The sequence below is a fragment of the Lepidothrix coronata genome, unplaced genomic scaffold (genome assembly GCF_001604755.1).
Source record: "Lepidothrix coronata isolate B3197 unplaced genomic scaffold, Lepidothrix_coronata-1.0 Scaffold153, whole genome shotgun sequence".
Lineage (NCBI taxonomy): Eukaryota > Metazoa > Chordata > Aves > Passeriformes > Pipridae > Lepidothrix > Lepidothrix coronata.
In genome coordinates this window covers 262,251-286,276 of record NW_016690333.1, presented here as the reverse complement: position 1 = coordinate 286,276, position 24,026 = coordinate 262,251, and the positions used below count along the sequence as shown (strand labels likewise).

Genomic DNA, 24,026 nt, shown 5'->3' with positions numbered 1-24,026 from the left:
ACATTGCAAATGGCATCGGGTGCTTTACTCGCTGAGGTAATTCACTGTCAGACACAGGCCCAGGATTTACCTGCTTCTGTGAAACTCTTGCTTTGGGCATCTGCTGACTCACCTCTGGCAGCTGGGGTGTGTCTAAACTGCTGTGCCTGGGTACTCAGCTAGTCCTGAGGGCACTGGTTTGGGTTCTGTTGGCATCAGTAGATCCTGGTGCCCAGCTAGCCCGTTAAACCCATGTGGAGCATTTCTTGATTTGCCTGATCCTCCCTTCAGTTCCCAGACCAGCACAACACATTTTAGATAGAAACCACCCTGAGAAACTCCACACAGAGCTGGGGACCCTGTTTTCACCTACCCTTTCCTGTAACTTAGACATTCCCCCAGTCTGCCAGCACCATCCAGTGTTGTGTAGTCAGCAGCAGTTCTGTTGTGCATCCAAGTAGCCATAACACACAAACTCCAAGTGGCTGCTGAATAAAGCATTTATATATTGTTTTTATAATAGTTAATTCAAATCACATGGTTTCTCTATCTCAGTTCTTTCTGAGCCAACAAAGAAATAGTGGCAGTATCATGTGTCTTAGAGCTTAGATTTATCTTGTTCTCTAGATTTATCAGATCTATGCCAAGCGATCTCCTGAGGACGTGCACGGAATCCTGCGGTCCTTTGGCACGGACTACGTGATCCTGGAGGACAGCATTTGTTATGAGAGGAGGCACAGCAGAGGCTGCCGCTTACGGGACCTGCTTGATGTAGCCAATGGCCATGTAAGTGTTGGAGACAAGATTTAGAAACAAAATTAATTTTGCTTGACTTCTTTTTGAAATGCCGTTACCATTTGAAGTAGCTCTGTGGGAAGGAAAATCTAATGATGCCTTTAGACATTGTCAAAATGGCCACATTGAACATTGTTTTTAATAGTATTTGAGAATAAAAAAGGGGGGATTCATCTTGGGCAGAATAAGTAATCACTTCCTGATGAGCTTCAGGTTTGCAGTACTCAAACAGTGTTTCCTTCCAGAGTGTAAATCACTCCAGAGCTTCAGTTCCCTCTGGAGCAGCGGGTGTGTTACTGCTCTGTGCCAGGGGAGTTCTCAAGATGAAACCAGAGCAGACTGAACAAGCCAAAGCAGATATGGACCTCTGACAAACCAGCTTTATCCATGCAGAGATGATACTATAAATCTTACTGGTTTAAAGCTCTTTCCTTCCTCCCACTTGTTTCATACTGTTAACAAACCTGGCCAGCCTGACCCTCTGAGTGTATTGTCAAGATTGTTTTTAACTTGTTATTGCCTGTAACTGTGAACTGGCTAAAGATATTTCACACATCTGTTCCATTCCTTTGCAGATCATGGATGGTTTGGGAGAGAACGCACCCGATTTGAAACCTGCGTTGTATCCTCGCTTCTGTGAGGAAATTAAGAAAAACCTTCCTTCTTACACCACACACTTCACCAGAGTGTTTCAAAACAAAACATTCCATGTTTACAAACTTGCCAAGCATAAATAACATTTCCAACCATGGCTTCAAGGTCAGTATTTTACTGCTAGGACCCACATTAGGCATTGCAGATGAAGTTTACAAACAGGTTACGTTTTTAAGAACGTTTTACGTTGATGGTTTCTTGTTTAATTACTGTGATTTTTTTTTTTTTAGACAGATTAGTTTTGATAACATTCCTGATGTTGCCAAATTTTTCATAGATTCATAAATAAATGCTAGCAGGGACCATTTCAGTTATGAATTCTGACCCTTGGAATACTTAGGATATAATTGTTTTCCAGTTTGAACTGATTGGAAGACAAAGGCAGCAGTGTGTGGGAGCACTGCCCAGTGCCAGCCTGTGAATCTGCTCAGCAGTTCAGATTTTTACTCTAAAATAATAAAAATTTAGTGAAAGCAGCCCATGCTACTCCTTTTGTGAGTATGCATTATCTTTGTGAATTCTGAAAATGGTCACAAAATGAAGTTTTGTCTCACAGTCTGATCCTCTTTGACAGATCCTTTTGCTCTTTCAGTGCCTCCTTTTTGAATTCTTTGGGAATGTGTGCAGATATGAGTTTCGAAGCTTGAGTGTGTGATTGCAGAATCAGTGAGTGCAGATTCAGCAAACAAGTTTGAAGATTAAAACTTTAATCCTTGTCCAGCATTTTTAGTGATCAGAGACATACTGTTTTATAACATTAAGTGTTAAATGATGGACTGTTACGTATTTCTAGTGAGACTAAAGGCTGGAGCATGCTTGATACATGTTGCATGTTTGTATCCTTCTAAAGTGCTCAGAACAAACAAAACCCCAAATTTCTCAGTTTGCATTCTCACACCACTGTTTTCTGTATATACTTTCTGAACTCCAGGGGATCCTTTTTCTCCCCATGAGAATCCTAGTAGGATATCAAAATTGAACACTGCCAACCTTACAAAAGAAAAACTCATCCCTAAATCAGCAGGAAAATTCGGTATTTAAGATATGTTCAGCTACTGGAGCTTTGCTTTGTGTTATTTCAGACACTAAGCTCTATATTTTAGCACAAAATCATTGTGTCCTTGCTCTTTATCCTAAAACAGAGACTACAGGTATTTTAAAATACTTGGAAGGTTAAGTGAAGCCAGGCCTCTGTGCTGAGAATTTTGTGATTTGTTTGTACCCGTTGTCTTTTTACCAGCCAGAACTTTGTGAATTGTACTGAATTGCTAAATGCTATGGAGGTACATGGCTTTTGCTGTGTTTTAGCACTTCTTTGGTTTTAGATTGAAATTAGAGATTAAATCTGGAAGTCTCACAGTGCTCTCCATCTTAAGAGATCCACCGGGATCATTTGTTTCTTGTGAAGAACACAACTGTAATAATCAAGTGCCTCTAGGCCCAGGTTGAATTAACATTTGAACACCTATAAGAGTGTTTGTGGCCTTGCAAATAACTCAGTTATAGTAATTACCACTGCAATTAATTTCTAATGATGGGAAACTGAAAGTGCTACAGATAGCAAACTCCACATTTAATTTAATCAAGATGTGTAATGAGATTAGCTTTCACAACTGAGCTGGGTTCCAATTCCAAGTGATTTAAGTGTTTTTCCTTTTCAGTTGTACCAAGGTAAATTACCAGAGAGATGGAGATGGTTATGTCATATGCTCAAACAATTTTATATTCAGTAAATACTCATTAAACAATGTTCAACATCTTCCTGCATTTCTGGCTGACACAAAAGGCGAGTGTGCTGTAGTCAGGGTGTGTTAAATCACACACTGACAGGAGCTGGGTTGTTAAACTCAGCAGCTGAAACTCCTGAGTAATTCCTAGCCTGTATCCCTTAATGAGGTTGGAGACCACCGCAGTTTAACATAATACAATAATAAAACATTTTAATCAGTATTAAAACTTTAATTAGGCCTGTAATGATGCATGGCTGTTCTTGCTGCAAGCCCGGGTCAGTGAATCCCTCAATGAGTGCCTTCAGTAATTGAAAACAAGCACAGGAAAGGTAAAGTATGTCTGGGCTGTGCTGGCTTGTTCTAAAATGCAATTGGATCTTTCTGGAATGGTGCAGTAACTTTCCTCTGATGGAGGTGAGGGACTCCCAGGCCCAGTGGTACCCTATGCTTTTCAGAATTTACTTACAGGTAATAACTGAGATTAAGAAGTCTTGACTGTAACAATAATTATTTTTAAACAGACTTGGTTCAAAAATGCCATCTCTAATATTGCCAAAGGAGAAATTTAACCTTTTCACAGAAACTACCAAGTGCACATTGGTTTGGTTTTTAAACAGAAAGACCTATTTTCAGAAAGGTTTAACACTAAGGGATATTCCAGAGACAGTAGTGCAGCATTCAGACACCAACCTCCCTAAAACAGTAAATCCAAGAATGCCAAGGAACAAAAGCACTTACCAGAGCTCAGAGGAGCAGAAGGACACCAACCCAGCCCTGGAGGAGAGGGAACAGCTCTTCCCTGCCCCTGTGTAAGGCTGACTGGGGAGGCAGGGCCAGCTGGGAAGGGTCAGGGCTGCGGGGAGAGGGGCTGCACCTCCCATTGCCACAGGTGGGTGGTGTTTTAATTGGTAATTATTTTATCTACTTCCTGTGTCTTGCTGTGATCTCCATTCACTGCATTAAAAATGTGCAGTTTTTGTTAAAATAACTCTCATATTCTTGAACGACATCATCCTGATGCACCTTATTTCCAAGTGGTTGCCCTACATCACTGTCCCAGTCAATTAGGGATGATCCACCCCCAGGAACAACCCTCCTGGCAGTGCATGTACCAAGTCTTATAGCAGTGGGAATGGCAGGGACATGACATGTGTGTTCTTGGTGTCCTCGAGGACTTTCAAGCTGCACATTATCAGTGGGACTGTGGTATGAATTACTTTTTTTAGATTGCAGAGATGAAATGTTATCAAGGAGCCAGAACGTTTTTAGGAGAGGAAAGCCTTTGAGATCCATAAGTGTATTTTCATTTCTTGTTTCAGTGTTCTGCTGGTGAGATCTAACATAGTTATTTTATAATATGTTGTTGTAAAGAGATGTAATGACTATTGTATACTAAATAAATTGTGTAATTTGAAAATCACTTTTTGCTTGTCTTTATGTTGGGAGGGATTGAGAAAGGCCTGGTTAGGGAATCATCTTTGTTTAAGTCCATATTGCGGAAAGCAAAACATTTTTCAGCAGGAAGTTTTGACTTTTCTTGAGTTCATTACATCATGTTTATCACTGACTTTTGGAATCACCTTTGTATTTTAACAGCTTGGGCTTCCTTTCTCTGGTACAAGTTAAAGGTGCCAGCCTTGATTTTCACCAGTCATCACTCAATGCACATTAACTCCAGTAGGCTGAGAAAGTTTCTCAATTTAAATAAGTACACTTTGCTTTGATCATTAGGGATCTGCTTGTTTCCATGTTGTAGGTCAAGTTTAGTATTCCTAATGAGCAGAAACACGTGTTCTTTGGGAGCGAAAAAGTACATTATCAAGGGCTTTATGTGAAGTGGGATGTCCTGATGTAGGAGTCTTGTGGCAGGAGAAGTGGGATGTGCAGGGCTGGAGGTGCAACTGCCTGGTGTGGCTTTGTCTCTCTCCCCTGTGGTGCCCAAGGGCAATCACAGCCTCCCATGTGCAGGACTCCTCTAAAGGGGGCTTGGGGGAGTTTGTCACCAGTGTTAATTAGGTACAGACTGCACTGCTGTAAGATTAATTTAATTTATGGGACGTGATCCGCACATCCCATGGTGTGTGCTTGCATGGAAGGGATTCTGGGCTCCAGAGAACCTCCTCATTTAAATCCCCAGGCATGGGTTTTATCATTTCTGTAATTAAGAAAATGCTCAACTTTCTTTTGCTCACCTAACCCTGCTCCTTTACAGCCACATTTTCCCTTCTAAACCTGCTGGTCAGTAGGTCAGACCTAAGGACAATCAGCTTTCATATGGCTTGGCTCCATGTTGCCTACTTGGAACATTATTTTAATAGAGGAATACTACAAAGATTAATGTAGTTGACAGGCAGACAGATTAAATACTAATATCCACATGATTATTTAAATTTCAGGCCTTAACAAATATTTTATACTAAATAAAATGTTCTTACTACATGTTTAAAGTCTGTAAAGAACACGGAAGAAGATTAATAAAAGTACCAGATTACTGAAAATCCCAGTACCTAGGGACCCAGTGGTTTTTTTATTCCATGTTTTTTCTTCCCCCCTGACCCGCTGCACAGCTTTCCCTGGGCAGCCAGCTGTTCTCTCCAGGAGCCATGGCAGTGGCTGTGCTGGGATAAGCCTTTTTGTAGAGGCACTGACATATTTGTGTGTGTCTGTGTAAATGCAGAACAAGTGAGGATATGATTTCAGCAACTGCACAGTAATTAAAAGAGCAGCATGCAAATTAAAAGAGATAAATTAAGTGAACTAATTAGTAATCTCTGGAAAGAGGAAGAGTAGGCTTTAATAGGGCATGACAGCTGCAAATGAGTGTGTCCTATTACTGAGATTGTATCGACACAAGTTCCTAGAGCAGCTTTGAAATGTTTCCTGCCCTTTTGTTTTATATTCTGTGTATTCTGGCTGGCTGTGATTACAGAGGCAGCTCCGAGGCTGGGGGTGTTATTATTAATGTTTGGTTACAAATTAGGGCCACAGCTGTAACGGGGGAGGAAGCAGCAGTACAGCAGCAACATTTGGGAACAGCACTGAGGCATCTCAACCTCAGCAGCTGCTCTGTGTGACCCATCTGCCCGTGGGTTTCCCAGGCACCAAGAGACAGAGTTGTGATGGGGCTTGTTTTTGTCTCACCCAGGGACCAGTCCAGTATTTCAGGGCTGGAGTAACAGCTCTGAAAACTGGGACCAAGATCTCCACACAGCAGCCTCTGGGAGCAGGGTGGGCTGTGGCCCCTGGGGAAAACACCAAAGTGGTGACATGTCCTTTGAGTGTGTAACCAGAGCCTGAGTCCAGACCTCAGTTAGAGGCTTTTCAGGCAGCTCAGCACCCATGACTCAAATCTGTGGAAGTATCTGATCAAAACTGAGAGAGAAATAATTCAAGAGTCCACACTTCACTCGACCTTACATACAAGTGAGGCAGACACCCTGCACAGAAGGCTGGTTTATTATTTATATGGTGCCTTAGATAGGCAGGACACTTCACAGGCAAGTCAAGTCAGTCTTGGCCCCAGGGAGCTTACAGGCTAAATTAAATTAAAACCAGCCAAAGCAACAGCCTGTCCACAGGTATGGGGAGAACACAAGGTATGCAGACAAAATTACTGCTTTTGGGGGAAATAATAGATTTTTGTGCATAATATAGATCTGCTTCATTTCCCATATCCTGTTTGTTGTGAGTGCCGAGATCATGAAATACAGGCACAGCAGATTTATGAACACTGTAAGATGTTCCAGCCAAGGCTTCCCCACAGGCAAACGTGTCAGTAAAATTACAAAATCGTAGGCTCTGCACCTTCTGTGAACTGGAACCACTGGGCATGGGTAAAATTGGGATTTAGCTCTTCCAGATGAAAATGCCCATCAGCTGCAGTGTGTAACCAGTGGTTAATGGTGTGCTCGAGATTCTCCAGTGTGTCACAAATGCACGAGAACGAGGTACTGTGTGAACATGTCTCACAGCCTGCAGACAGCATTCACTTATGGTTTATGGTTTTAAATATAGTATAAAAATAAAAGCAAAGCCTCCCAAAACAAACTACAGATGCAACTGTGAGCAAAGGAGTTTTAATGTCTTTTGCAATACATTGTTTCATGCTTTGTTTCAATGAAACAAATTATTAGAATCCAGGACATATCCATATTATCATCTGATAATATATGATGTACATATTATATATACTTTATATATTATAATAGATATAAATTACATATAATATATAAATAGCACAGCTTAGGATTTTGATCTTGCTGCACTGTACTCCATTTAGCTGTACAAGTGGTCTCAAAAAAAAAAATCAAAATTAATTTTGTGGCACCTTCCCTCTGCCCAATATTGTCAGGTTTAAGAAAAATCCAGCATAGTAGCTGGACATAAATGGTCTGAAAAAGGGACTGGTAATTCAGAGCATAATATTCCATCCCATGCTCCTGCTGTTAGCTTTTACCTGTGTTTCTCTGGTCCCAGAATTTTGTTTATTACAGGACTATTTTCAGAAGTCCCAGGGGTGTGTGAAGTTCTTTTTGGAAAGACCTTCATTCTTCTGACATCCTAAAGACAGGATAGTTCCAAGGGATGCAGAGTTTTTTCTTCACTGGAAATGCATCTGTGTTCCCAGTTAGCTCCTCCTGGCATGGCATTACTTGGCTCCAATTGTAGCTGGTCAGTTTTTCTATAGAACAGGCAGTGACAGCCTCTCAAACCCAATTCCTGCAATGCTTCTGTCAAAGGAGGTTCAGAAAAATGTGGGGACACAACTGCAGATGCTATTGCACAGTTCAGGCTGAGTTACTAATGAGAGATCATGGTGAACTGCAGGGTTTGCTACTGAAATTCTTACCTGGCCTTTTCCTTAGGAAAAGCATTGAGTTGTAAGCAGCTGGCTGGATGTGTTGTGCCTGAATCCAGCTTCTGTATTTGTCTGACAGGATAAAGAAATTTCATTATGTTATAACTGAAGTTCAAACCACCATCCACGTGTTCATTCCTTTACCTGGAACCGTGGACTCTCACCTGCAGGATGGTCAGTGAGCAGGAGCTCTCACTGGGCTCACTCCAGGGAACAAGAGGGATATAATACAACAGGGACTTGATTTGCACAACAAAAAGACAATGTGCTTTTCATCTTCAAATAACTGCTAAAGCACCGACTGAAGCAGCACTCCCAGCACACTTCTCTCGGGCTCTGAGCACACCTCAGGCTGTGTGCTGGGATCTCTGAGTCCTGTGGTACTTCAGCAACAGAAAAAGTTCTGTACTTCTTAACCACTGTATGTGAATGATTAAGTACCCCAACTTCTCCTTTATTCTTCCCAGTAAGTTTATGTCCAAAAATGTAAATGTTCAGAATGTCCTAAGATTAGCTCCTTCACACTTTTCAATTCACTGCCAAGTGTGGCTCTTTAGAGAACCTGAATCCCTGTTGTATCAAGTCAAAAAGGGAGGGTAAGGGTAGTACAGAGCAGGAGCATGAAAAATATCACCCTTGCTTCCAAAACTGAAAATAGGAGACTTGGTGATCTACTGGTCTCCTGTATCTCTCTGTGAGTACAGTTCACTCAGCTTCTCAAACTTTGGTCCCCACTCTTTGATGTCATCACAGACTGTTCCTTCCTCCAGCCCAGTGGAGCTCAGGGAGCTCAGGCTGCCGGCTCCCGATCCGGCTCCTTCTGTGCAGAACACCCGGAGCGAGTCCTGGGGCAGGGCCTGGCCGTGCCAGTCAGCTGCTCTGAGCACTCCTGACAGGTACTGACCAAAGTCTGTGCTGGGAAAAGCGGCTCCTGCAGTGGCTGCTGCTCGGGGCTGGCCCTGCGTGCAGGGGGACGTGGCACCAAGGACACCCTTCCGCTGGATTAGGGTTTCTTTCCTCCTGCAGAGGGAATAGGCTGGGCTGGCCTGGAGAGACACCTGCAGCTCTGCCATGTTGTAGGCGTCCTGCAGTGAGAAACCAGTCACAGCAAATTAATATCATCTATAGGTCCCAAAAGTTCATGTTCCAGCGAAAATAAAGAAAGAATGACGCCGAGCCAGTCCACGCAGTGTGAGCACCTGGAGGACTGGGTGTTCAACTGACTCTGCCACCTGCAACACACCAAAGACAGCCAAAACCCAGGAACACCTGTGCAGTCTGCACTGCTATGGTGGGCCAAAATCAAGTCTGATTTCATATCAGAAGCTAAATAAACATGACAGAAACGCCTCAATTTTTGTTCTGAAATTCAGATCTGAGTATCTTACCATCATTAAACATTGACACCAAGTCTGGCAGAAGAGGTGAGAGAATATTCACCACCAGCACATTAAAGAAATACTCCTGCAGTAGTAGTTCAAACAATGCTACTGTGATTTCTGATAGAATTTTATCAATCTGTGGAATAATGGCTGGTTATGTTATATGGAAGTGGCAAATGCTGTCCGGGAATTATGCTGCAACTTCTGGCACTAAATCTGCCAATGCCAACACAGTTACTTGTGTTCACTGATCAGAATCTTTGTGCCACCTGAAAAAAATAAATGAATCCTGTCCCACGGCATCCTTCACCTTCCTACAACCCAAAGATTGTGGCTCTGGACAGATATACAGGCCAAAGAAAAATGACAGGCTGTGTGAGACAGAGCTCACTACAGCAAACATGTATTGCTAAGACTGTTCATGAACAATCAGTGACGGAGTCGTGGAATCAGGCTTCCCACAGATTCCTTTTGTTCTCCCACATGTGGAATTGTGCATAACCATTTTGTAAGAGATTATCCTCGGTAATCTCAGTGAGCTTCACAGAATTTCAACTGGAGACAGAACGGTCTCAAAAAACCCACCAGCAATCAAGAAGTTGTGTATGTGGCAAGATGGGGATTTGGGACAGGAGCTGCTTATTTCCATTCCTCCAGAAACTAAATGCTGCTGGTGATGAACAGTGAGCCCCTACAGTACAGATCCCTGTCTTGGGCACGTTCTAAATAAGTGCCTAAGAGCACCCTGAGCACTGTACAATAGCTCAGCTTCCAGGGGAAGCCACAACAGGACAACTTGTCATCGTATGCAATTTAAATGGGAATTTGTTCCAGTACAGACTTGAGGATCACCCCTTCAGTGAACTGGGTGATATTAAAATCATCCTTCACTGCTATTAGTTGTTCATTAAAATGACACATTTCTTTTGATAATAAACCCTTCTTAGCTGGCCATCTGCAAACCCAACTCAACCCTTGCCTCTGGGTCCAGAGCTGGCTTTTAACAACGTGTTGAGTTCAGTGTGTACTCAACAGTGCACTGACCTCCTGCAATTTTTATGAACTCCTAATTTCTCTGAGGGACAGTTTTATTTATTTCAGATGCAGAAACTCCTTTGTAAGACAGCCTCTTGTCCCCACAGCCCTACCCTCTGCTAACTTTACAAAACCAAAACTCTCTTGTCCAAGTGCCCTCATGGTCCTTTTGTTCAGGAAACATTAGAACACAATTAGGGTGGTGTAATTCTGGGTATTTTGGGGGTTGGGGTTTTTTTTAATCTAGACAATCAATTAGGTTTTAGCTTGATAAGTTTTAGCCTGCAATCCTAGCAACTGTAAAATCTGAAGAATTTAGGAAGAGTATACAGAACCCAGAGAGGCTTCACTCCAAGCACTATTTCTTCAGGCAGAGTAATAGCCTCAGATGAAGATCATCAAATCACTAATTTGATTCTTCTTAAAACAAGGAGTGTATTTTAAGAACTCTCCAAAAGTAATTAAACATGTCATACAGTAACTGTGGATTTCCTCAAAGAGACCTTCTGGGTGTAAAATTGCAAAATATTGCAGAGGAAGTTAATCTGATTAAGGAAAACAGGATTTATAGCTGTCTATGTTATCACATGGAAAATGTCTCTGTGTTTATTACTTTCCCACTAATTCACCAAGAAAATAAGGATATTCCACAAGTAAGAGTATTTTCCCAGGTGGCCTGACAAAACACTCTCTGTATTTTATAACTACAAATTTTTTAAAATATTTGGAATTTTGGGACAGGTCAAATTTAATACTTCTTCTAAATCACTGGGGTTTTTTCACCCATCACATTGGTGCCATGACTATATTACCTCTGCAGAGTCACACCACTCCTTGAATCCACAAAATGAACAGTTTCAAAGGTGACAATTAAGTTTCTTTCCTCTTTTAAACATAGCAAACATCCGTGGGTGAGTAAATAATCTGTTTAGACTACTCGTCTATAATATCCGCAATTTTCTTTCAAAGCTCTGTCTTCGCCTGACATGTTGAAAATGTAAAAGCAGCTAGCAGAAATGTTAATTACATCTGTTTGGGTATAATCTGCTCTACTCTAAGTATAAACACAGCTTGTGTTCACTGGTGCATTTCTGTCCAGAGCAGAAAAATGCAGAAAGATTCTTCCACAACCACTCCCTGCTTCAGGGCTTAAGAGGAGTGAATGCAGCACCTCCCCTTCCTAAAGTCAGGTGTGAATACCTGCTGTCAGGAGCAGCCTCCAGAAAGAGTCTGTCCATGAGGAACAGTTCACACCAGGCTCTTTGAGGCCCTCAGAGCTACCCCAGTAATGAGCCCTGAGCACCTCAGGGTGTCCTGAGCTGTGAAACCAAACCCACCAGCTGACAGTTCCCTGCTGCTAAACTCGCTCTCCAGGCTCCTTTCAATATGCACACAGGATCACTTGCTTTAAGACAAATTAAAAATGAATAGGCACTTATCTCTGCTTAGGAAACACACATCCTCGTGTACAGAACCCTACAAATAATTCATCTGCCAATTGCAGGAGTGAATCAGCAGAACAAAGGCTGAGGACAAACCATAAAATGTGTTTTCCTTAGCACGGTGAGCCACCAGTCCCCTCTTAATTGTAACTTAACAGTGATCCTTACTTCGTCTTGCTCCCCACCCCCTTCTTCGTTGTAGTTGAGGATGTTTTCTCTGATGTCCTCCAGATCCTCGGGATGTGCAGATCCATGGTAAACACCTCCATGCAGACCCTTGCGTGTCTTCCAGTGAGCCCACAGGAATCCAGCACTGAGCAGAGCTGTGGGAACACAGGAGCAGAGCAGAGCAGAGCATGATACAGACCCCAGTAAACCCCCACTGCTGCACTGGGGCTTTCTCAGCACATGGCTGGTGTTTGCACTCCTCAGAGCAGTTACACGGGAACATCAAACACAGAGGAAAAGCTTTTAAAGAGCATTTTGCAACACCCTTTGAAGTACAGCTCGAAGTTGTTAAAGACCTGAATGACCCAAGTGGTGTCTCTGAACTGCCTCTATCCTGTGTGGAGCTAAACTGTGTCACAGAAAATGCATTACAGAGGGGAAGCACTGAAAGAACAACACGGTGACAGTAACAGACACAATTACACACAAATGAGACACAAGACAAAGAGGAAATCACTTTTAGATGTTTTACTAGAAAAAAATGATCAGGCACGTTTTGCCTTAGCATTCATGAATTTAAACATTTTTCTTAAATGCTGAGGTGCATTTTACACACTGACAAGCTTCAACATCAGATAATGAACATAATATAAATTGAAAATTGTGTATCACAGTGTTACCAACTCTGTAAAAATTGATAAACGCTCATAGCAAGACCTCAAAGCATTGAATACCATAAAATAACAATGCACTGAATTAAAGAAACTAGAATCTCTTACAGAATATCCACATGGCAGAAGGTCTGTGGAGCAGCATCTAAATGACCTAAATGAAACTGGGGTACACAGAGGTCCCTGCCCTCTAACAATGATCTATTATCAACCTCAGCTATCTGGGATTCCAAAAGCTGTGATACCACTTAGCTTCCCACGAATTTGCTGCTCATATTTGCATGGCAAACATAGTATCTAGCAGAGTTGGGGAACATGATGGCATTTCAGGTAGCTACACAGATGGATTCCAAAGAGTCCACAATACATTTCCATACTCTTACTACAACTTCTGAATGAAACAGCATTAACACTCTAAAAGCCATGAGAAAAATCCTGTGTCCTTACTCAGGCAAACTTTTATGACATTTGAATAAATAAGAAAGGCTCAAAGATGTGATCCCTCCTCACTAGTGAAATCTTTCTGGTTTTCCTCTTCTTTTTGAGATGCAATGCCTAAGCCTGAAAATGGCTGAGGAAGACAAAAGCAGCTGTTTAGGAGCTGGGACAAAACTGGAAAGATGCAAAGTCTGCTCCTGCCTGACGGAGTGTATTCCTATTGCACTGTATGGATCTCCTACATTGAAAAATCTGTTTCACGCTCAGCAGTATTTTAAACAATGCTTATCTGGTAGCAATTTCCACTCCTGCTGTTCAGTTGCATTTCCTTCCAATTATGCATCTGAACAGTTCCTCAGCAGTGAAGTGCAAATGTGCAGAAAAAAAACTGCAGAGAATTCCCACAGCTCACAAACGTTGATTCACTTAGCGATGGGTGCACATGGGGATGAACAATCAGTTACTGCCAGAGCCGGGATCATGGCAAAGAAATGAAGGCAGAGTCGAGACTCCATGAGGAAATGGAGTTTTCCAGCAGGAGGATGAGATGACAAGTGCTCAGGACAAGACGGACACCAAAGGTGAGCTCACCAAAGGTAATACAAGACGTAGTTGCCGTAACTACCTAAGAGCGCCAGGAAGCAGACGCAGATGGCGAACAGGGAGCTGAAGCTGAGGCCCGTGTCCTTGTGGAAGATGGCCAGGGTGACCTCGCAGTGGCGCCCGGTGTACCCATCGGGGCAGTGGCACTGGAACTCGGCCGGCGAGCGCGCGGTGCAGGTGCCGTAGTGGCAGGGCCGCTCCGCGCACGCCGTGCGCACGCACTGCCGGCCCGACGCGTTCTCCACCACCATGTGCCCCCGCGGGCACCTGCGGAGAACAAGGGGAAGTTACACCGTTAAACTTTGAGAAAAGCAGGCGGGGAAGACAGCGCTGAAGATTTTGGAACAGTTGTCGACACTCTACGTACGGTTTCTGAAGTAGCTACTGGGAGTAAGTTCTGTGAAATGATTACGGGATTACGGTGTTTCCTGGAGCAGCCATACAATAATGAGCTCCACAACTTCTAACCCTTTTGTCTGGGGCTTTCAGAACTCAGGTATTCCATTGGTTTCTGCAAGATTATCCTTGTGAAAAACAGCTGGATCAGGGTCTGCAGCTCTGGCCAGGCAGGACAAGCTATGCTATTGTTCTTCGTGTTTCCCAAGTAAGAAAACTCCATTTGTGTGGACAGTGGCAGTCAGGAATGCATGTAAACACTGTAGTGTGTATGTAAGAAAAGTGTACCTTTGCACAGCACAACTAACTTGAATTAGAGTCCTGACCCCAGCCCCAGCCACACACAAGAATCTGAGCTTAATGGTGCAACATTTCTGACACAGCCCAAGTGGCCTGGAAGGGAACAGAGGTGACAGCCTGAGACAGTGCAAGATGTCAGACGCTAACAAAAGAGGCAGGAAGCCAAAATTGTTACAGAATCCCTGGAGCCAGCTGAGGGTGGTGCCTGTAAGGACAGAGTAACCTGCTGTCTGTGCAGGCACCCAGCTTTGTGTGCCACTGATCTGATGAGATTGCCAATGGCAGCCTTTGAGCTGCACTTCAGCACCCGCCCTTTCCCACCTCAGTCTGGAGGGTTTTGTGTTTCTATTTCCACCAATTACCTGCATTCATGCATCATCCACAAATCAATACAAATAAATTCCTGGTTACAAGGGTTATTCCTACAGGCCTCTGAAGAACAGCCTTCTCTGATGCCTTGGGCACTCAATACTGACACCAGCTCCTTCCCCTGAGTGTCCAGAGGGATTCTGTAGTTGTTAAATCTGACATCCTTCATACATCCTGAAGCAAGGCAAAAATACATGGTTTTAGAAGACGTTCAGCAAGAAGGATGTGAAGCAGCTGTAAGATTTGGCAGCTTATGTTTAACAAAGAACCCAGGCTACCAAAGTTTAAATCCAGGACTGAATTTACCTTAACATTCATATCATTTTTCTTAATTTTTTTACTGAATTTGCTAAAGTTTTGATTCAATTTCCAGGCTGAAATTTGATTTGTTTTTAACATACACCGTGACTTTGTCCACTCAGTTGCTAAGAATTCGGACTGTTAGCTCTAATTCAATAAACCATTTCTAATTTTAGTTAATGTTTTGACTGAGTGTAAATTCCAGTAATGCAAAGGTAATAAACCACAGTTTGGTGTGTGCAGCCAAGTGAAGAGTTGACCCATCTCTGTTCCAAGTTCAGTAGCTGACCATATGTGCAAGATGTACATCCCTGCTGTACCTTTTCCTAGTCAGAACAGCTTATTTGTCCCTTTCGCAAAGTGTCATGCATGAAATCTGTGTACTTTGGGATCTCCATAAACTAGAAAGCTTCCTGCAAAATGCCCACGCAACCTTCATTTTTACAGGTCCATATTCCAAACAGTGAGATCAAGAATTCCTACCTTGAAAACTCCTGTTCTGATTGAATGGATAGGTGTTTCCAAGGACCAAGCTGCTGGGGTCAATCACAATCTCTTTGTATAATCCTTCTGCTTTCATAATCTCTCTCTTCCCACCTCCTTCATAAAGGCGAAGAGTAAATTCATTTTCATTTCTCTCCAGTGTGATATGATGCCATTCACCATTATCAATGTGGTAGGAGGGAAGGCTTACAGAATAGTCTCCATCACCCAGGTTGTAAGAGACCACTAAGAGTCCCTGGACAAGCTTGTGGATAATTAACAAACAGCAAGAAAGGAAAGTCATACCTTGATATTTGGTATTGACCCGTAACTTCAATCTTAAAGCATTTGTTTAAATTTAGGGTATGTTTACACTGCACATACAGGTATAATATAAAAATACTTCAGGTGCTACTGAACTAGACAACCTAAATACTGGTAGCAGTGAACTCACAGTACTATCTAAGTCACTCAGAATAACTGTACCCTGCATCTGTATTGCACAAATTTATGGGGTTCTTCAAATGGCTGTGTCACAACTACACTGACAGCTCAAACTAGCTTAGCTGAAGAGGTGACTCGTTCAGTGGTGTGTGTAAAATGAAATGGTTGTCATTTTGAGAGCCTGCCAGCATTAGAACTGCTACAGGCACTTGGCTTGGCAGAGTCTGAATCACACCGAATCAGCCACATGGTTCAGTGGGACACCAGGGGACAACACCCTATTCCATCCTGGTGTGTACAGAAACTGTATTTCAATGCATCTGGCAATAAATTCCTTTAAAATCCAATGGGATACCACAGCTGTGTAGTCAGTATCTCAAGCAAAGGATCAGATCTGTGTGTATCCATAAAACAAATTCCAAAGCGTTTGTACTCAGCGTAAGGTTTCTTGTTCTATGCCCAACTCCTAAGCTAATGTTTGTCTGAGCTAACTGTGACTGGCATTGATGTGACTCCCTGCTATTGCTGTCTCAGATGCCTGGCTCACCTGCAGGGTGATGTGCTCGTCCTTCCTCCGAGACAACATGCTGGTGATGACACTGTTGGGCTGCCGAGTCCGGAGCATGGCCTGGAACAGCGTCCTGCGGGCAGAGACGCTCACCGGGAGCTGGTACCGGATGTGAGCCCCTGGCTCAAAGGTGTATTCCTGGGCAGCTAAAAGGGATAAAAACCTTTAAACCCTTTTGTGAGCAGAGGAAAATATTATTGTTTCCCTTATTGTCATAATAAGTACTGAAAGTAAAAGGAAACAATTGCAATGCACAGCCTGGATCCATGAGACAGCTTGTCTTTCAGGGCATGCCCCTTCTTTTATTTCCACAGCTTCTCCAGTCACCCTCCTGCTTCATCTTTCTCTGTGAAGAGGTGTTCTCCCGCCTGACTTGATCCTGCTAATGCTCCTCCTTACAGTGTTCACGTGGGATGACAGCAGGAAAGCAGCAGCTCTGACCAAGACAAGAGACTGCAGACCAAGTATTAAGTACCGCAATCAAATTTCACAACCTGCTATTTTATAGTTGTCTTTCTGCTGCAAACTGTGGCTCCATGAGAGCTAAAGGGTCCTACTATTCCCAAAGCACAGATCCTTAAGCCAACAGAGTCCCTTCCTGACATCAAGAGAGCAGTGATTTCTACTTCCAGTTGTGCAGTTCTAATTCTGCACAGAAAGTGGTACTGGCACACTCATGTTTTTAGGTTATTACATAGTTCTGAAAGTGAAAACAGATGCAAATCAAAAAGTTGTGATAAAAATCAAATAATTTTTTTTCACAATTTTTTTGTCATGCTGTCTCCATTATACAGTTATTGCACAAACACCCTTGGGATTAAAGAAATAACCCAATAGAGAGAAAGTAATTTCTCAAAGGGAATTACAAAAGAAATTCGTAACAATCACAGGCAACTACTACACTGAAACATGGCTTTACACAGTGTAAACATAAGGAACCGCCTCAGCAATCATTACCTTCAGATATTTGAAGTTTTCTGTACTGTAAAATTTAGCAGCCTATCAATAATGTAAGAGAAAAACAGGCCTCACCTTTGTCACAGCGATAACCGTGGTAACCCGGCAGACAGTGACACGCGAACGAGCCCCAGTCACCAAGGCACCTCCCGTGAATGCCACAGGAAGAGGATCCCATGGTCTCACAGCTCTCATCCGTAAGTGTGCAGCCAGGGAAGCTATTCAGGGACTCTGCAGGAGACTGAAGGTCATATACCTTCAAGAGAAAATTGTGTGACACCACAGTATCACCAAAGAAACACTTACACTCCATTTTGAACAGAAATAGCTCCACCACTTTGCCGCCTGATCCTCATCTGCACTGCTGAAGTTGCTACGTTTGCTTTTTGACATTCAGACTTCGACTTATTTTATCAAGAGCATCTTTTGCCTTTGAATAAACCGAACTGACTATGAAAGCAAAAGCCCTTAATACTTCCAAACAAAGCAGACAGCTGGCATAAATACACCGTTATACAATTGCCATTCAGAAGTTCCCTGAAAGTGCAAAGAAGCTTGGAAAACAGCTGCATGAAGCAGGGGATAAACAAACACACAGTTCCTGACTCACTAATACATCTGCTCCTAATTGAGAAGTAAATTTTAAAGATAGTTTGTTGTATTTATTCTATTCTATTCTATAATTTATTCTATTTATGACAGAAAAATCCAGAATTTTCTTGTATTTTACAGCGACGCACATGGGCACTGAACGGATTCATGGAAGCAGAAGTTTCAGGAATAATACAAATCTCCCAAAAATTTAATAAAGAGGTTTGCTCCTTTGCTAAAGCAAATGTTACACTTCTCTTACCTGAGTATCCAACATGAAATTGCGCAAGCAACCAGAGAAATGTTTGTGTAGCAGTTGTGGGTAGGAATATGGCAACGATTCTTTTACACCACCCAGCTGCAGAACATGGTTCACATTCAAATACCTTTAAAAATCATATAAATGATAAAAACAGATGCGCATCTACCTTCAAACAGAAGCATTACATAATAATGCAGATAAATAAATACCTACAGTGCACTTCCAAATAATCCAGGCTTTATAAAATCACTGCAGAATGCAACTACTTTATCTTCCTCTTTCTCTGAAATAGTGAGTGGGAGCTGGCCCTTCAAAATAAAGGGTATTTTTTTAAATGTGACAGTGAAATCTGCTGGAAGTTTTACTGTGGGACACTATTACAATTCGGGTATGTTTGTGTTCACATCAGAAACAGCGGTGATCAGACACCATCTTCTCCTTGAAGTGCTCTGTGTGTGCACAGTCATCCTATGCTGTAGAAATACTACCAAAAAGACTGTTCTGTGTGTGATAAAGGTCAGAAACCCAAAAGTTGATGGGTCCATGTGGTCTAAAAGGTATGATACACGTGTCCAGGCTCTGCAGTGTCTCCCAGTCAGCTCTCTAAGCCAAAGAATTCCACATATTTTAGTCCTCACAGTTTCTTTTTCCCTGAGTTATCACTTCAATTTTTTTTCTTCATTTTTTCTTATATTTTTCCCTTTTTTGTGTGCTCCTTTCATGATCAAGAGGGCTCCATACAGCTGCTGACAAGGCTTAATCCCACTGCTAATCAGAGCACTTGCTGGACTATCTATTCCACAGCTCAAGTATCTTTGTTTGTACAAAGGTTTCCCTAAAATGTAACCTGAATATTCCTCACTGTAACTTTAAGGCCCTGTACTGAAGAGCTTGTCTAAATCCTCTTTGTACCATTCTTTTATATACACTGAGACTTATCATATCTCTCCTCAGTTTTCCCTTATTTCATTTAACTGACCTCAATTCCTTCATTCTTGATAGGTCTTTCTCACAAGACAAGCTGTTTACAGTCATTGCTCTTCTCTGGACTATTCCCAGCTGGTCCATGTCCACCCTGCACCCAAACCACTTCACAATTCTGTGACTGAATTATACTTTGAATGTAATAACTGCTTTTTGAATCAAATTTTCCAACTTTTTTGGTTCTAACTGAGGCTAAGTGCTGACCCAACAGCACAAGCAATTTAAACCACCCCAGTCACTACTGCTCCTTGGCTGAACCACTTCCCTGGAAATCAAACACAGGTGGGTTTTGTTTCAGTACAAGACCACAGACACATCAGCAGCAGCCCTGAATCAGCAGTTTGCACAAGTGCACCAGGCTGGGAACAGCCTGGATACATGTGCACTTCCTCTGGCTCTGCTATACAGAGGATCAGCTGGAGACCCCGATGTGTTAGTCTGCCTTAAGATGTTCACTCAAGGCCGTCAGCAGGAGCCCTCAGACTTATCCCAACCAGACAGTCAGACTGGTTGAGGATACAGTTATTGCCATTACAAAGCCAAGTGGCCTAAATTCAGGAGGTTTCCAAGAGAAAGTTCACAGTGACTTGATAAACAGCGAGAAATTTCACGGGCAAAGGATGGCACACAAGAGTTCCAGCATCAATCCCACAGTGTTCTGGGGTTGTCACTTAGTACTGCAACACTACTCAGGGGAAGACTGGTTTCTTAAAATTTATTTAGTGCTTTAAGATCCAGGCTCAGCCTACAGGGTCCTAGAGAAAAGGAAATGCTTTTAGGTTCCTAATGATCAACAATTTGGGCTTCAATTTGATAGGTAGAATATTCACAGGCCTTAGAACCAACTGCCTTTCAGGGAGTCTCTGGAAACGTACCTTGCTCTTCGTGGGACAGACCCAAACACTTCACAGTTTGTACGATCCTCAGTGGACAACCATTTGCCAACTCCTTCTATCTCCGAGACAACAGCTGCACTGCACTGATCCAGAGTGAATCGAACATCCTGTGCCAAAACAAGAGCTACTGAACCAACCATTTCCACAAAATTCAATAAACAGTTGGTTTTTAACCCCCGTTCTGTTTTCCATCTTGCAATAACCAGTAAAGCCAAAACGGAACCATTCACCAAAGAAGGAACTTAACCCTGCATTTTATTTATGCTTTTGAGCAGTTTAACCACTTACACAAGACATGTAACTGCATTTGCAAATTAAATAATTGTTGCTTTTTGTGCATAGATTCCAGTGTCCAAATGTGCACATTGCACGGGCAAATTACAACTGAGTTTTTGTGCACATTCCATACGTGCTGCTGCAGAGCTTAAAAAAGGCAAAAAGACTCTTCTGATCATAGAATATAAATTACAACATAGGCAGATTTGGAACTGACAATGTGGTCTTCTCAAAATTTCTATTATTCATCAAATCTACAAGGACAGGTAGAACAATATATATAATTACCCAGTCTGTTCTTTCTACCCTCCTGTTTCCACACAGGGGAATGCTATTGGAAATTTTAATACCCTGATGTGGAATAAAAAACCCAAACAAACTGACCTGACCAGTGGTTCTGACTTCTAGTCGATGCCACTTCTTGTCTGCTACATTCAGATGGCTTGGAAACTGCAGCACCACAAAACCTGAGCCATGGCTCATCTTCAGCACAGGAATACCACTGGAGAGTTCTAACACAACATGGGCAAGAAATTAAACTCAGCTTTAAACAAGAATCCTTCCACTGTGGATATGTCAGCAGTTAGTGACTTATTTAATGGTTATTACAGGTCACATAGAGTGGGTTCATTACAGAAATAACTAGAATTATATTCTAGGACTTTCACTATGCAGAAATACTCATTCAGTATATTATTTACTTTTATACTTTAGATTATGCCACTTCTGTCAAAACACTGAAACTAATTCCTGATAAGCAATCTGCAATTTTATGATGTTTAAACAATACACGCAGGTTTAACTCCCACCTTCAACTCAAATTTACAAGGAACTGCAAAGCAAGGCAAAAAAAGGTAAATTATTAACAATATTACCTTTCCACTAATTGGGAAAATAAAAAATGCCAACTATGCTGTGCATCTTTTATATTAATCCACAAAAAAATAAGCAGTAGTAACCTTTTAAATATACGTCAACATAAAGCATTGAGTTCTACTTGTGTGGCATGTGGGGCTGGATTCATGCATTAAATCATTGCATGTAAAAAAAAAGTGAAAAATTGCCCCAAAACTGACAGGTTAAGTGGATTTATTTTCTCACCAAACTAGGTAAGAATGACATGCGACTAAGACTACATTAATCAGGTAATACCTGTCTTCAAAGTACCTAAATTCCTTTATAGCACTACAGTTTTTCTAGGTGGATTATTTTTTTACATATGTATCAATCTGTTTTGCTTTCCCCTTCATTTCTACAACTCTGCAACAGACCTAAAGCCATAGGTGCAGGCTACAAAAACAGACATCAAAGGAGAAAAGACCTATTAGGAAATGTTTCAAAGTATTTTCACACCAGAAAATAAGTTATCTCATTAAAGGAAAAGACAGAATTCACAGACTAACTATTACACTGCTCACAAGCAACCTGTTCTCAAAGACATTTAATTTTTCCACACACTTTTGCATAAGTACCTATTGCAATGAAGTTTCCTGTACTCCCAGGTTCTGGATTTGATAAAGGACCACTATATAGTAAAAGTCCATCTGGAACCACAGTAATAAACTCTAGAGAGAGTGAGCTTTCAAAACAAGGCCTGATGGGATGAAACCATGCATATCCATTTCCATGGAAACTGTGCTTAGTCTGCTGGCACTCTGGTCCATGAAAGGAAGCAGGACAAAGACATCTGAAAGATGATAAACAAAAGAAATAGTAAAAATTCCCCTGTGTTCAACTTTTTTTTTTTTAATTTCACATGCAATAAAAGCAGCACTTAAGTCACGGTGAAAAAATATCAGTGAAACAAAGATTTTTAGCAGAATCTCAGGGGTGCTTGGCAATTATTAAAATACTCTAAGAGTACATAGCATATTTATTCCCTGTACTATCTCCCTCAAAAAAAAAAAAGTATTTTTGAGGCCATGTGTTTGAGAACAATGAACTATTTCCCTAAACTAGTAACACAGAACACCAAACATCAATTTAAAAACTCAGAGGGGTTAATTCCTAGCTGGAATAAACCAATATCATTCCACTGAGGGAATACTTCTGCATGCCAGGTGATGCTATAATAAAACAAGTTTCCTATCTGATGTTTTCCAAGCTCCCTATTACCCTCTGTTTAAATTACATTTCACTCCTACATCCACTGACAGTCACCCTTATTATTATTCTTTCGGAAAACAAAAAATCCAGGGCACACATTCCTTCACACTGAACGAGGTGCTCTTAAAAAATGACGTGTTAATTACAGCATTTTGTTTTCCCCAGAGTTTTCCTTCTTACTAACACACTATTTCCACTGCTTTGGGGAGTACAGCACCATCATGGGTCATCAGGAAAGACCCTGTTTAGGCCCCAGGGTGAGTGTGGGTTTTTTTGTTTCTCCTTCAGTCAGAAGTGTATTTATGGCTATTTTAGACCTGTGTATCTTGTAAGCTCTACTCGTCACTTTAAAAACAGGAGGAAAAAGACAATGTGCAATACAAGTGTGCTCACCTGTACCCATTCAAGGTGTCAGTACAGATGCCCCCATTGAGGCAGGGGCTCCGAGGGTAGGAGGAGCAGGGCTGGTGGAACCGTTCCCGGGCGGAGCAGCCGCAGACCGGGTGGACGGTGGTTGTGAGAGAGACAAAGGACACGCTCCCAGTGTCCATCACTGTTGGAATGTCCCCCACCCTCAGGTGGTTTGTGCAGCCCCCACTGCAGTTTGCACTCCTGCATTCGTCCACATCGATCTGGGAGATGTTCAGCTGCAGAGCTGACTGGATCTAAGAGCAAAGACAGTTCAACACATCACCACTCTCCTCCTAATGAAGGCTTTTACTCACTCAACTTCTGAAAACTCTAAGCCATCAGAGACTTCATGGAATGCTTTAGTTTCTTGTTTCTTAATAACATCCCTGACTATACAGACGAGCAAAATTACCCAAAAAATACAGGAAAAATTTTGTAAAAAATTTACAGCAGCATTTCCTAAAACCCGAATTGTTGACATGACTGACTGCAAACATGTTAAATCTGTACTGGCCTACTAACACTATTTCCAAGGACCAAAGCTCTGGGAGCAGTGATACTCCACCTCGTGACCTGTGTCATCTGTGTCACACCTCTCTGCACCCTGATAGCAACAGGCAAATTTCAGCTCAAGCCAGGATAAATTCCTCGGGAGTAACACCCAGATATTGTTTCTTACATTCTCTCAAACATAGACATGGGAACATGCAGGGCTGAGCTGCTTTCAATAATCATGTCCACAGACAGTGACCTGAAAAGACAACTCTGCAGCAGCTCTGATTCAGTCTAATGATTCGTGCCCCATAAATTTAGATTTAATGTCAAACTGTCTGAAACAAAACACTGTCAGTTCAGTACCCTGGATGCTACATTAATCTTTGCTATTCATCATTTTTATCACTAATTGGAGTTGCATCTGAAATCCCAA

General features: G+C 42.0%; 2 protein-coding genes across 4 annotated transcripts in view; one reads left to right on the top strand and one right to left on the bottom strand.

Annotated features, from left to right (window-relative positions):
• The window catches only part of DPY19L3 (dpy-19 like 3 (C. elegans)), a 33,852-nt gene extending 29,285 nt beyond the window's left edge, over positions 1-4,567 (top strand). For 2 of the 3 annotated variants that reach the window (XM_017828807.1, XM_017828809.1), the window contains 2 exons: positions 607-765; positions 1,350-1,902. In XM_017828807.1, the coding sequence (XP_017684296.1) occupies positions 607-765; positions 1,350-1,511 (321 nt within the window). In that variant the 3' untranslated portion in view covers positions 1,512-1,902. Of the gene's footprint in view, positions 1-606; positions 766-1,349; positions 1,903-2,020 lie in introns of those variants that run through there. The other variant, XM_017828808.1, reaches the window with a different exon arrangement.
• Positions 4,568-7,300: 2,733 nt separating this feature from the next.
• LOC108504139 (neural-cadherin-like) overlaps positions 7,301-24,026 on the bottom strand; it is a 62,082-nt gene continuing 45,356 nt past the window's right edge. Inside the window, exons 23-34 of the mRNA XM_017828785.1 lie at positions 23,081-23,352; positions 22,054-22,268; positions 20,966-21,093; positions 20,285-20,412; positions 18,426-18,549; positions 17,648-17,828; positions 16,595-16,761; positions 15,604-15,868; positions 14,814-14,994; positions 13,778-14,022; positions 12,044-12,198; positions 7,301-9,101 (exon numbers count right to left, since the gene is read on the bottom strand). Of these exons, the coding sequence (XP_017684274.1) occupies positions 8,688-9,101; positions 12,044-12,198; positions 13,778-14,022; positions 14,814-14,994; positions 15,604-15,868; positions 16,595-16,761; positions 17,648-17,828; positions 18,426-18,549; positions 20,285-20,412; positions 20,966-21,093; positions 22,054-22,268; positions 23,081-23,352 (2,475 nt within the window). The 3' untranslated portion in view covers positions 7,301-8,687. The remainder of the gene's footprint in view (positions 9,102-12,043; positions 12,199-13,777; positions 14,023-14,813; positions 14,995-15,603; positions 15,869-16,594; positions 16,762-17,647; positions 17,829-18,425; positions 18,550-20,284; positions 20,413-20,965; positions 21,094-22,053; positions 22,269-23,080; positions 23,353-24,026) is intronic.